At 42.6% G+C, this 14,538-nt stretch overlaps 1 protein-coding gene across 2 annotated transcripts; it reads left to right on the top strand.

Moving 5' to 3' along the window:
- Positions 1-467: 467 nt before the first annotated feature.
- cfap418 (cilia and flagella associated protein 418) lies at positions 468-13,707 on the top strand. 2 transcript variants are annotated; one of them, XM_060922337.1, is made up of 7 exons: positions 468-635; positions 7,064-7,181; positions 7,278-7,336; positions 7,434-7,499; positions 7,855-7,950; positions 12,694-12,825; positions 12,968-13,707. In XM_060922337.1, exons 1-7 carry the CDS (start codon positions 517-519, stop codon positions 13,026-13,028), a joined length of 651 nt encoding a protein of 216 aa, XP_060778320.1. In that variant the 5' UTR covers positions 468-516; the 3' UTR covers positions 13,029-13,707. The 2 variants fall into 2 exon arrangements, with proteins under 2 accessions (XP_060778320.1, XP_060778321.1); XM_060922338.1 differs by having other exon boundaries at positions 12,694-13,044.
- The last annotated feature ends 831 nt before the right edge of the window (positions 13,708-14,538 follow it).

Below are 14,538 nucleotides of genomic sequence, written 5' to 3'. Positions count from 1 at the left end.
TTTTTCAGATAATGCTAGGATAATGTTTTTCTTCCATCTTTTTCTCAAGCACACTGAGAAAATCTATTGTGGATGGCACCTCTGCCGCCTCTCGTTCACTCAAGATGAACTAAACTTCGGACGACAGCCATTGTTGTGCCGCTTTGGTGTGACGTCATCAAAATGAACGAGTGAACGAACTGAACGAACGAATTTCTTTGCTGAACTGACCGACATGAACGAACTGGCGGAAATGAATCGCCATGTCCCACCAATATTACCCTCCCTGCTCTGCTGCAAGTGAAGGATCCAAAAGTAACTTCATGCCTAATTAGATTTTTAAAATCCTCTGGCCTTTTTGCCAGAATATGAGACTGATGGTCTAGTAGTGGACATAATTATCCTGTAGGTGGCGGTAATACACCGAGTAGTGTCTAATCCGCCATTTCACTTAGAAGAAGAAGAGCGATTCATTCACGAGTCGGACGTCACTCGAATGGAGTGAACACACTGAAGGATTGAAACACAACCCTAAACATGGCGGACAGTTTAGACGCTTTATTAGAGGAGGTGGAAGCAAAGTTTTGTCGGGAGATTTCTCTGTCTCCGTGCACTTTAAAAGCCGAGCAGGACAGCAATAATGACTCCGTGCACAGGTACAGAAAATGACTGCAAGTGCGGATTATTAATGTTAGTTTGGTAAAGTCTTGAGGTAAATACAGATGGATAAACACATAACCGAGACCTGTAGCTTCCTGACTGAATGTAATAATATATGATGAAGGTTCTTCATTTGCTGTAGATGTTTCCAAACCTAGCTGTTTAGCGACATGCTGTTATTATATCGAGATTCTGAATAGTTTGTTAGCTCACGAGCGCTACAGCCAGGTAACATTACACCTGCCTTTAATATCCGGTGGTTTAGCTCCATGTTTAAAGGTTAAAGGCAACAGTCGGAGGTGAAACGTAGAATATCAACTTTATTGTCTAGAAGAGCCACCCAAACAGCGAATTCAATCTTCCTGGTGTTTAATTTGCGCCCTAAAATTGAATAAAACGGTTAAAATATACTGTTTTGCCCAATTTCCGAAGGTTTGTTTACATCTCACTTATGCGCACTTTCACCACCAGGGGGCGTCGTGACGTCATTTAAGCCAAACGGACTGGGAGCAGCTCTGTGTTTACTCGCGACCCGAGCACACGTGTACGGACTTTGGTCGTGAGAGGTTGTGTAAAATGTCTGAAAGCGATCGGGATTTTGAAGCAGGAACTCTCCACATTGAATATCGAGAGGTGAAACCATATATGTATGAACCTGTGGCCGTTGCGAAGCGATCGGTGAATGTGGCTCACTGGTTTGACCGTGCGGCCTCGGAATCGGACAGCGACTCGGCCGACTCTGATCGCGGTGACCCTCAACAAGACTCGCGCCCAAACGATTTATCCTGGTAGTTATGATAAATTCCTACTTTCGTCGTAATACTAAATAAGAGCCCTTTTGAAGAATAATTAAACCGCCTCCCTAGTGGATAAAGGTAACGATTACTGGACAGTGCGCCGGTAGGCCACATTAGCCTGCCATCCACGGCATTATACTATTTATAGCCTACTCTGAGCGAGGAAATATCCCTTTGTCTCATTTCCACAATGATTGTACAGGATCCCTCAGGATTCTTGACTTGTCAATTGCAAGCAAAAATAAAAATGTTTACCTCCAATCTTCTCCTTTTTGCTTGAGCGTTTCTGCTCCGTTTCTTCTTTGACTGCTTGATTTTGTTTCACGTGCACAATTCACTCTCTCCGCCTCTTCTCCTCTTCCGGAAAAAAGCCAACCCTCTGGTTTCACGCGCACAATCCACTCTCTCTGCTTTGTCTCCTCTTTCGGAAAAAGCCAACCCTCTCGCTCCGCCTCTTCTCCTTTTTGGGGAAAAAACCAACCTACTCGCTCCGCCTCTTCTCCTTTTTTGGGAAAAAGCCAACCCTCTCACTCCACCTCTTCTCTTCCAGAAAAAGCCAATCCACTCTCTCTGCCTCTTCTCTCTCGGAAAAAGGTAAAAGCTTCTTCCTGAATCGGTCCCGTTGTTACAGTTCACTGCGCAATAATAAGGCATGGTTTTTCTTTGGAAATTCCTGAACACACGTCTGCACTCAAGCCAAACGGCAATGCAAGTAAATGGAAGTGGACTCAACTCAAGCGGTTTGTTTGGCTTGAATGACGTCACGTGCCGAGTGGTCACGAAAATTGCCGACAGAAATTCGCCGTGATCCGCGCTAACTTATTTTAATTATTACTTATTAATAATACTTCTGCCCTGTGATGACCTGGCGACTTGTCCAGGGTGTACCCCGCCTTTCGCCCGTAGTCAGCTGGGATAGGCTCCAGCTTGCCTGCGACCCTGTAGAACAGGATAAAGCAGCTACAGATAATGAGATGAGAACAATACTTCTTGGGACCAGAAGAAAATTACAGGAGGGTTTAACATGTATAAAGTTTCAAATGTGCATAAATTGAAAACCGTTGCCTATGAGCTTTAAGTGTATTTGCCTCATCTTCATATGGTTTAGCCGGTGTTTAAATGTATTTGCTCCATGTTTAAATGTACAGTGGGGAAAATAAGTATTTGATACACTGCCGATTTTGCAAGTTTTCCCATTTACAAAGAATGGGGAGGTCTGTAATTTTTATCGTAGGTACACTTCAACTGTAAGAGACAATCTAAAAAAATCCAGAAAATCACATTGTATGCTTTTTAAATAATTAATTTGCATTTTATTGCATGAAATAAGTATTTGATCACCTACCAACCGGCAAGAATTCTGGCTCTCACAGGCCTGTTAGTTTTTCTTTAAGAAGCCCTCCTATTCTCCACTCATTACCTGTATTAATTGCACCGGTTTGAACTCGTTACCTGTACAAAGACACCTGTCCACACACACTATCAATCAGACTCCAACCTCTCCACCATGGGCAAGACCAAAGAGCTGTCTAAGGACACCAGGGACAAAACTGTAGACCTGCACAAGGCTGGGATGGGCTACAGGAGAGTAGAGAAGCAGCTTGGTGAGAAGGCAACAACTGTTGGCACAATTATTAGAAAATGGAAGAAACTCAAGCTGACTGTCAATCTCCCTCGGCCTGGGGCTCCATGCAAGATCTCGCCTCGTGGGGTACCAATGATCATGAGAAAGGTGAGGGATCAGCCCAGAACTACATGGGAGGACCTGGTCAATGACCTGAAGAGAGCTGGGACCACAGTCTCAAAGATTACCATTAGTAACACACTACGCCGTCATGGATTAAAATCCTGCAGCACGTGCAAGGTCCCCCTGCTCAAGCCAGCACACGTCCAGGCCCGTCTGAAGTTTGCCAATGACCATCTGGATGATCCAGAGGAGGCATGGGAGAAGGTCATGTGGTCAGATGAGACCAAAATAGAGCTTTTTGGTATAAACTCCACTCGCCATGTTTGGAGGAAGAAGAAGGATGAGTACAACCCCAAAAAAACCATCCCAACCGTGAAGCATGGGGGTGGAAACATCATACTTTAGGGGTGCTTTTCTGCAAAGGGGACAGGACGACTGCACCGTATTGAGAGGAGGATGGACGGGGCCATGTATCATGAGATTTTGGGCAACAACCTCCTTTCCTCAGTAAGAGCATTGAAGATGGGTCGTGGCTTGGTCTTCCAGCATGACGATGACCCGAAACACACAGCCAGGGCAACTAAGGAGTGGCTCTGTAAGAAGCATTTCAAGGTCCTGGAGTGGCCTAGCCAGTCTCCAGACCTGAACCCAATAGAAAATCTTTGGAGGGAGCTGAAACTCTGTGTTGCCCAGCGACAGCCCTGAAACCTGAAAGATCTGGAGAAGATCTGTATGGAGGAGTGGGCCAAAATCCCTGCTGCAGTGTGCGCAAACCTGGTCAAGAACTACAGGAAACGTCTGACCTCTGTAATTGTAAACAAAGGTTTCTGTACCAAATATTAAGTTCTGTTTTTCTATTGTATCAAATACTTGTTTCATGCAGTAAAATGCAAATTAATTATTTAAAAATCATACAATGTGATTTTCTGAATTTTTTTTTTTTTAAGATTCTGTCTCTCACAGTTGAAGTGTACCTACGATAAAAATTACAGACCTCTCCATTCTTTGTAAGTGGGAAAACTTGCAAAATCGGCAGTGTATCAAATACTTATTTGCCCCATCTTCATATGGTTTACCCCATGTTTTAAATGTGAGTAAAGTTGATCAAATGTGTGTCTGAGTGATCATTCTTGATTTAAAGACAGCAGAGCTTTTATAAAGGAAAGTTTAAACTTGCAGTTTTTTGACTGGATTTTTTTAATTTGACTTATTATTTTACATTTAAAATTTTTTTACTCACAGAAACACAGTTTGGGCTTCCTATGGTTAGATACTCACGGTGACGGCAATATGGCTGCCAGTCAACATTTTACATAATTTTTGTGATACTTAACTCTAAAAGCTCTCATAAATGACTCTTATTGCTGTCTTGGAAGATAAAATTATGATCAAACTTGGTTAAATTCAATGATTGGGCAAGACCACTTGAAGAATGTTAGATGTTCAGCATGTTAGCAGTCACAGCAAAATGGCCACCAATCAGTATATGGCTGTGGGCTAAATAATTTCTGATCCTTCACTCTAAAAACTGATAAATTATACTGTTATTGGTGTCTTAGAATGAAAAATGATGATCAAACTTGGTTCCATGCCTGAAGGTTAGAGAAGCAGCCTTGGGCCCAAAGCGTCACTGGTTCGATTCCCCGGACCAGCAGGAAAAATGTGGGAGATGTTGAGTGAATGAACATCACTTTTCTCTCCCTCTGTATCATGGGTGAAGTACCCTTGAGCAAGGCATCTAACCCCGGGCGCTGTAGCATAGCTGCCCACCGCTCTGTGTGCGTGTGTGCGCGCGCATGTGTTCACTGCTTCAGATGGGTTAAGTGTAGAGGAGGAATTTCACTGTGCTTGAGTGTTCATGTGACTAAATCAAGGCTTCTTCAATTCAGTGATGGGGCTAGGTATCCGGTGGTTTAGTCCCCAGTGTAAAACACCTGAAGATGAGGTTAATATGGACCCTTTTCACGTGACGTCACAACAAACGCAGCCGCCATTTTGGACGTGTACTACCGGTAGTTTACCACAGCCAACATTGAGGAACGGCAGCAAAGAAAGTTTTTACTTTCAGCAAGACTTCCATCATGCCACTATATTGTTGTGCACCTGGATGTAGTAACCATCAACAAACAAGGCAAGGGTTATCATTTTATCGGATCCCGACGGAGAAGATGGATAGCGGCCATTAACAGATTGGCAGCCCTCGGCATACCAGCGCTTGTGTAGTGACCACTTTGTTGGAGGTAAGACGAATAAAATTAGCCAGAAAAGGCATTACATTGCTGTTAACATTCTGTGGCGGCGAGTGTGTAACCAAATAGGCTAAAATAACCCATTGTAACCTCTTTGTTCTTCTGTAGTAGCTATTGTTGACTAGCTAATGTCAACAAGTAGCTGGTATGTTACTGTAGCAATGTTTACGTTCAGTCATTTGGATGACTGTTAAAACCTTTCAGTCTCAAGTTTTTCCTTTACTGGATTTACTAGTTTACTGTAATTATGATCCGGCAGCTATTTACACCGGATCCAGTGTAAATAGCTGCCGGAGCCAACGTCCGAGGTTCCGGAGCGCGCTCCAGCTTGCTCTCCCTCAAATTAAGCAGCGCGCGCCGGCTTGCTCCCGGAGTGCTCCGGCCGAGGTTCCGGAGCACACTCCGGCCGAGGTTGCCCTCAAATTAAGCAGCGCGCTCCGGCTTGCTCCGGAGCAAGCCGGAGCGCGCTGCTTAATTTGAGGGCAACCTCGGCCGGAGCACTCCTGGAGCAAGCCGAAGCGCGCTCCGTAACCTCGGCCGGAGCACTCCTGGAGCAAGCCGGAGCGCACTCCGGAACCTCGGACGTTGGCGTGTATGTGTATGGCGATGGGTTTTTAACGACATAGGTATACAGATCATGTGGGCCGAAGTCAGGTAAAGACGAGGGCTTCGTGTACTTCCGTACGTCAGTGAACAATCCTGGTGGAAGCAGGTAAACGTCGTTCTCGAAGCCTGCTAACCTCAATTTTTGCAAATACCTCTCCCTCTGCTCGCCCTGTAAATGCCCTACGTCGCTGGATAGTGAAGGTGTTTTCTGCATCTCGCTCCTTTTTCTTTTATGTTTTTCGTTTGTCGCCTTCCTCGCATTCAAACTGATTCGAGCCGAAGTCCACTACATGTCCAAAATGGCGGTCGCATTTACGAAGGTCACGTGACTGAAAAGGGTCTATAGACATACCAGGTATTATTATTTGTGTTTTGGACCATTTTTAACACAGCAGTTACACTGGCATGGTAGTGGTGTGTGTGTATCACTCGCATCTACAGAGACTATAGTCCCCCCCCCCCCCCCCCCCATACTCTTATACTCATCATCTATTCCACAGGTTGCCAACGCTTGTCTGTGAATACCCCTTGCCCTGTATTGCGTTCCCTGCTCTAGAACACCTGATCCAACTACTCAGCTAAATAACGATCTTTCCTAAGTTGCAGGGAATTACTTTATGTGCCGGACCAAAATATAAAATGTGTAGGACCAGCGTTGTGAACCTGTGGACTGTTGTTGCATCAATGTAAGTTTTTGACCACAGAAGGCTGGCAGGCCCTCAAATCAGCAGTGACGCTGAAATGTCTAAAAGTCAGAGCAGCACTGCAGGGCCTTGGATACATGTCCCACTGCAACGCCTGCTAAGATGCAGCTGCTGTACAAGTGTCCGAGGTGAAGTGAGAATGGTCAACCACACATTTTATCTGGTCTGTGGTGATCTCTCATCACGAGTGACTGACAAGTAGATGGGCTACATTGAATATGTGTATATCTACAAAGGATGCATGTCATAGTAGGTGAATTTGTTAAAATGGCCAATAAATGCAGATATCGGCAAGGTAGCAAAGTCTCATAAAGTGACCACCAAATGTATGTATGTTTGTTTGTTTTTTTGTGAAACACTAAAGTGTTCAATTATTGCCAGCATTTCAAATCCACCTGAAGTTGAAGTAATTGACAATAACATCGAGGCTATGCTTCAGGAAATACTAGATGATGATGATGATGATGATGATGATGATTATCCAGCCTCCAGTTCACACGTGAGTATATTAAGGTTTTTAGTGCATGCAGGTTAACTTGAACATCAGCTTTTCCCCCGCACACTTTTCTAACGTTTTCTTTGCCCATATTCACAGAGACCTGTTCCATCAAAGGCTTGTGCTATGGAGTCTTGTTCTCAAACAGCTTTAAAGAAGTAAGTGGATTGTAGTTATTATGCATGTACTGTATTGTGTATACTGTATTGGCCTAATACTACTGAAGATAAATTGTGCTTCTGTGTTTGTAAACAGGTGTTGCCCTGTGTATTTGGGTGGAAGCTCTATCGTAAGTGGTGTAGGAACAAGTGTTACACAAAGGTGAGTGTTACAGTAACGTCTTCTAGGCCATACTCTGCTTATGAGAGACAGACTACGGGTTTTATTCCGTTATGACCTTTTTGTAATCTGTGCTTCTGATACAGTGTTGTTTAATAGAAATGTAACAAAATATATGCCACGACTGAGCATGTAGAGTTGTTACAACCATTAATTGAACTTTGAGATGACTGTCTAATGCTACTCCTATTATTTATTACGAATGTTTCTGGAAATCTGCATTCAGAAAAGATTTGTTCCTGAACTTGCACTCTTAGAATGCATGCAAAGTTTATGCTAGATCTGTGGATTAATTTGACAAGGAACAAATATATTTTTTGTGTAACCTATTTTGTAGGGCTTGTGACCAACTGAGATGTACATCTTGCGATTTTCATGTCGTCATGTTTGATGATCAGGAGTGGGACTCTTCCTGTGACTATCTGTTTTTCAGGTATGGTGGTGTAGTATTGGGCCGTGCATTTTAGCCAGGAGATGGCAGTCATGGTGCATGCTGAAGTGCTTAAAGCAGATACGCAGAACCTTTATTTTTAAATACATTTCTGAGTGGATAGTATCTCCATCCTTGACGCTTGTATGCTACATAAATGGGAATAAAAAAAAAAAAATTTTTGAGAGTTAAAATCGACCGCAAAGTTGGCATTTGAGCTGCCCCGCTGAGCCAGCCAGCCCTGAGCACGTGACGTCACAGCGGTAACCGGTTTTAAGGCCGAGGCCTTTTACAGCTATAGACCAAAGTCATATAAATAAAAATTTATAGTGAAAGTAAGAAATACCGTTACCGACTCGCTCAACTAAGATTGATTTGACTTCACTGATTGTGGGTTGACTCTCATTAAAGGAACAGTCCACCGTATTTCCATAATGAAATATGCTCTTACCTGAATTGAGACGAGCTGCTTCGTACCTCTCCGAGCTTTGCGCGACCTCCCAGTCAGTCAGACGCGCTGTTACTCCTGTTAGCAATGTAGCTAGGCTCAGCATGGCCAACGGTATTTTTTGGGGCTGTAGTTAGATGCGACCAAACTCTTCCGCGTTTTTCCTGTTTACATAGGTTTATATGACCAGTGATATGAAACAAGTTCAGTTACACAAATTGAAACGTAGCGATTTTCTATGCTATGGAAAGTCCGCACTATAATGACAGGCGTACTAACACCTTCTGCGCGCTTCAGCAGCGCATTGATATCTGAGCTCCGTATCAATGCGCTGCCGAAGCGCGCAGAAGGTGTTAGTACACTTGTCATTATAGTGCGGACTTTCCATAGCATAGAAAATCGCCACGTTTCAATTTGTGTAACTGAACTTGTTTCATATCACTGGTCATATAAACCTATGTAAACAGGAAAAACGTGGAAGAGTTTGGTCGCATCTAACTACAGCCCCAAAAAATACCGTTGGTCATACTGAGCCTAGCTACATTGCTAACAGGAGTGACAGCGCGTCTGACTGCGTCTGACTAACTGGGAGGTCGCGCAAAGCTCGGATAGGTACGGAGCAGCTCGTCTCAATTCAGGTAAAAGCATATTTCATTATGGAAATACGGTGGACTGTTCCTTTAAAACAGGATAGGTGTTTATAACTTATGCAACATACATGTACATGCGTGCATTTTCACTGATAAAACGTAAAAGACTAATTAAATAATCAGATGAACTGAGACAATCACATTCTGAAGCAAATTAAATAATCTTATACCGGTAAATTAAAGCTCATAGGCAACGGTTTTCAATTTATACACATTTGAAACTTTATATGTTAAACCCTCTGTAATTTTCTTCTGGTCCCAAGAAGTATTGTTAATAAGTACTAATTAAAATAAGTTAGTGCGGATCGCGGCGATTTTCGTGACCACTCGGCGCGTGACGTCATTCAAGACAAACAAACCGCTTGAGTTGAGTCCACTTCCGTTTACTTGCATTGCTGTTCGGCTTGAGTGCAGACGTGCGTTCAGGAATTTCTTAAAAAAAAAAAAAACATGCCTTATTGTTGTACAGTGAACTGTAACAACGGAACCGGTTCAGGAAGAAGTTTTTACCTTTTTCTGAGAGAGGAGAAGAGATGGAGAGAGTGGATTGGCTTTTTCCAGAAGAGGAGAAGAGGCAGAGCGAGAGCGTTGGCTTTTTCTGAAAGAGGAGAAGAGGCGGAGCAAGTGGGTTGGCTTTTTCCGGAAGAGGAGAAGAGGCGGAGCGAGTGGGTTGGCTTTATCTGAAAGAGAAGAGGCGGAGCGAGTGGGTTGGCTTTTTCTGAAAGAGAAGAGGTGGAACGAGTGGGTTGGCATTTTCCGGAAGAGGAGACGAGGCGGAGAGAGTGGATTGTGCGCGTGAAGCCAGAGGGTTGGCTTTTTCCGGAAGAGGAGAAGAGGCGGAGAGAGTGGATTGTGCGCATGAAACAAAATCAAGCAGTCAAAGAAGAAACGGAGCAGCAACGCTCAAGCAAAAAGGAGAAGATTGGAGGTAAACATTTTTACTTTTGCTTGCAATTGGCAAGTCAAGAATCCTGAGGGATCCTGTACAATCATTGTGGAAATGAGACAAAGGGATATTTCCTCGCTCAGAGTAGGCTATAAATAGTATAATGCCGCGGATGGCAGGCTAATGTGGCCTACCGGCGCACTGTCCAGTAATCGTTACCTTTATCCACTAGGGAGGCGGTTTAATTATTCTTCAAAAGGGCTCTTATTTAGTATTATGACGAAAGTAGGAATTTATCATAACTACCAGGATAAATCGTTTGGGCACGAGTCTTGTTGAGGGTCACCGCGATCAGAGTCGGCCGAGTCGCTGTCCGATTCCGAGGCCGCACGGTCAAACCAGTGAGCCACATTCACCGATCGCTTCGCAACGGCCACAGGTTCATACATATATGGTTTCACCTCTCGATATTCAATGTGGAGAGTTCCTGCTTCAAAATCCCGATCGCTTTCAGACATTTTACACAACCTCTCACGACCAAAGTCCGTACACGTGTGCTCGGGTCGCAAGTAAACAGAGCTGCTCCCAGTCCGTTTGGCTTAAATGACTTCACGACGCCCCCTGGTGGTGAAAGTGCGCATAAGTGAGATGTAAATAAACCTTCGGAAATTGGGCAAAACGGTATATTTTAACTTTTTTATTCAATTTTAGGGTGCAAATTAAACACCAGGAAGATTGAATTCGCTTTTTGGGTCGCTCTTCTAGACAATAAAGTTGATATTCTACGTTTCACCTCCGACCCTTACCTATGACCTTTAAATACACAATACAAGTTACATGTATTCATCTAAATGCAGGTAAACGATGTGTTTTTGTTGTTATATCCAAATGAGAGTCGGAGCTTACCCGTCTGTGTTCTTGTGGCCGATTGTTTTGAAACAGTCTGACTTTCAGTTGTTCGTTCAATTCTCCGTTCATTCACTTCTTCCACGTAAGGGCAAGATGGCAGCGATATCCAGTTTAGAAATAAGACGGCTGCTCCACTCATTCTCTCCATACTGCATATTCCGCCATTACTGCTCGGCTCAGGCAATTACTAAAACCTGGGACGGAACGGAATGTCACCAGTTTTAGCAACAACTGCAGGGAGGTCACTGCCCGAGCAATATGTCCCGTCCCAGGTTTTAGCAACAACCCTCAGATCACGCTTCAGAAGAACTGGTGCAACTGAACTCACTTTAAAAAAAATTAAATAAGTACTTTCCTTTTCTTATTTTATTTTTCTTTAATTGTTGATACTGCACTCTCTTTCAATATGGGCTTATAGCCAATGCTCCTCAACAGATCAGAGGTCTCGTACGAGTCTTCAGTAAAATGTACAGAGCAGAGGAGAGACCACTTCATAGGTGCCCAATGTGCCCGTGAACTTCTCGCAAAACGCGTCCAAATCTTTGCAGTTTGAACATTCTTGGGCCGTGAATGCAACATAAATCCACCTTCTGTCGTGTTGCTGCACCGGCCAAAAACACATCTATGTGGCATGGTGATAAATTAGCTCAAAATGGAGGATTGGAGATGCAGTCAGCTCCGTGTTTTAGTATAGCGGAAATGGCGATGGGACCGATAGACTTCCTGCTATGACGTTACAGATGTCAAGGTCATTCACTCAGACCGCTACCTATATGAATCACTTTAATTGTAAAAATTACTATATTAGATTTATTGTTAGCACTTAAAACTATTCCTGTGCCATTCTTGAGGTCTCAAGGCGTTTATAAACGAAAGTGAGGCCATGGCTCTGCGTATATGCTTTAAGGACAGATAAAGAGCAGTTTTCTATATTTTATCCTTTGTTTTATATCTTTGTCTGAATTTTGGATTCTTTAATGGGTGTTTGTGTCATTGTACAAATCAAGAAAATGAGGCAGAAAAAAGTATGCTATAATACAGTAAGTGAATGTGACGGAAGGATACCTTTTGACGTGGAAACATCAAAATACAGAAGGCAGCAACTCGGAGAGAGAGAATTTTCCAACATGACTGTAACATTTTCTTATCATAGGCTTTGCCTTTTTTTCACCATCTAAGTCTTATTTTCAGCATCTCTTTGTGACACGATCACAGCTGTAATTATTCCACTGTACATTTCTTGCAGTGACATACTTAAGCAGAGCAAGTTGTTAAATAAAGGGGCCAAAGGAGAGGGTTTTTCCGATATATTTACCCACACAAAATGCTGTGGTGGTGTATTTTGTACATGCCTCAAGTATATAGCTGGTTTAAAAAGCTACACTGAGAAAGCAAATAGCACCACAACAATGTAAATCGGTGGACTTGCTGTTTGTGGTTTAAAATGTCACTGTAAATCCAGTACTTTTTAAGAATAAACCACTCTGTCAGAACCAGCTGCAGTAAGTACAACAAGCGAATGAGCGAGAGATGTAGAAAGTGGTTTCAGATAACCCCACTGCTGATGGCTATCATACTGCTAGTAGCTAAGGGCTTTCATCTTTTTAATCCCCATTTATTTTTTAATTAACAAACGCTTTGACAAGACCCATTGCTTTGTATATTGATTGGATAAAGATTTTTCACCACTTTAAATATACTGGGCATTGTTGCTTTTAGGCTTAATTATCTCAATGTCTGTTCTAATGATCGAATCATGTGCATGGAAAGTTCACAGGTTTAATTGCAGAGGGGTGTGTGTGTGTGTGTGTGTACACACATGTACTTCCAACTCTTTATATTGTGCCTTGTAGAAACAACATGCCGGACTGTAACAAGTTGCAAGTGAAGCTGAAGAGGAAGAAAGGCTCTCGGGCATATGCCTGCCAGTGTAGCTGGCACTCTGTCTTCACCCTGTCTGAACTCGGACACGTACCTAAGCTCAAGTGGGTTTGTGGCCAACATACAGCTTGGTGATTTTTGTATCTGACTCCCAAGTTGCAGTTATTTAAAAAGGATAAAAAAAAATACTGATGTGCTCTCCACATAAAAGATGCTGCTGCTCATTTTCTTTATTCTTTTCCCCAGACGCTCACTGATAATGTTGGGACAGACAGGTTTGGTGTTTAATGTAGCACTAGAGCAATGAGCATTCCAGCATTGAGTGTCTAATATTAAAAAGTAAGATATTCTCATATATATATATATATATATATATATATATATATATATATATATATATTTACAGATGCATTGCAGATTATAAATGAAGTGATATGCAGTAACATTTTCAGCAAACTGAATTTTATACACAATTGCAGTTAAATTCATTAATTTATAAGAATTTTAATTTAAATGAGTGTAAAGTGTTTTGTTTTGTTTTTTATTTTGTTTGGACGTTACTGAGAATATCGGTTATTATTCTATTCACGTTCACTGGATATGAGCAATTGTACACTCTGATTGGTTACTCTACGACTAGGATATCAGCTCATCTACTGTGAGTAGAGAAAAACAAAATGGCGGCACATGTTGCTGAACCAACCGAGGATGAAATAAAAACTACTCGAAAACAAAACCCAAAAAAATACACAAAAAAAAGCAACAAAATATGGAATAAAAGTATTTGATGTAAGAACTGCCCCCCCCCCCCCCCCCCAAGAGTTATCGCATTTTTCACAAATTGCTACTGTTGTTTTGCCGGTTTGTTTACATTCTAGCAGAAATTATTAAAGTTTTTATTTATTAAATTTGCAAAAAATAAAATGTTTCTCAAAATCCAGTGAATGTGGATAAAATAAGTTATTCCACTCAATCTTGTTGTACAGTGGGGCAAAAAAGTATTTAGTCAGCCACTAATTGTGCAAGTTCTCCCACTTAAAAAGATGAGAGAGGCCTGTAATTTTCATCATAGGTACACTTCAACTATGAGAGACAGAATGGGGGGGAAAGAATCCAGGAAATCACATTGTAGGATTTTTAATGAATTAATTGGTAAATTCCTCGGTAAAATAAGTATTTGGTCACCTACAAACAAGCAAGATTTCTGGCTCTCACAGACCTGTAACTTCTTCTTTAAGAGGCTCCTCTGTCCTCCACTCGTTACCTGTATTAATGGCACCTGTTTGAACTTATCAGTATAAAAGACACCTGTCCACAACCTCAAACAGTCACACTCCAAACTCCACTATGGCCAAGACCAAAGAGCTGTCAAAGGACACCAGAAACAAAATTGTAGACCTGCACCAGGCTGGGAAGACTGAATCTGCAATAGGTAAGCAGCTTGGTGTGAAGAAATCAACTGTGGGAGCAATTATTAGAAAATGGAAGACATACAAGACCACTGATAATCTCCCTCGATCTGGGGCTCCACGCAAGACCTCACCCCGTCGGGTCAAAATGATCACAAGAACGGTGAGCAAAAATCCCAGAACCACACGGGGGGACCTAGTGAATGACCTGCAGAGAGCTGGGACCAAAGTAACAAAGGCTACCATCAGTAACACACTACGCCGCCAGGGACTCAAATCCTGCAGTGCCAGACGTGTCCCCCTGCTTAAGCCAGTACATGTCCAGGCCCGTCTGAAGTTTGCTAGAGAGCATTTGGATGATCCAGAAGAGGATTGGGAGAATGTCATATGGTCAGATGAAACCAAAAT

This window comes from Neoarius graeffei, chromosome 5, assembly GCF_027579695.1.
Source record: "Neoarius graeffei isolate fNeoGra1 chromosome 5, fNeoGra1.pri, whole genome shotgun sequence".
Lineage (NCBI taxonomy): Eukaryota > Metazoa > Chordata > Actinopteri > Siluriformes > Ariidae > Neoarius > Neoarius graeffei.
The sequence above is the reverse complement of the archived record's forward strand: the minus strand, read 5'-3'. Positions and strand labels throughout refer to the sequence as shown.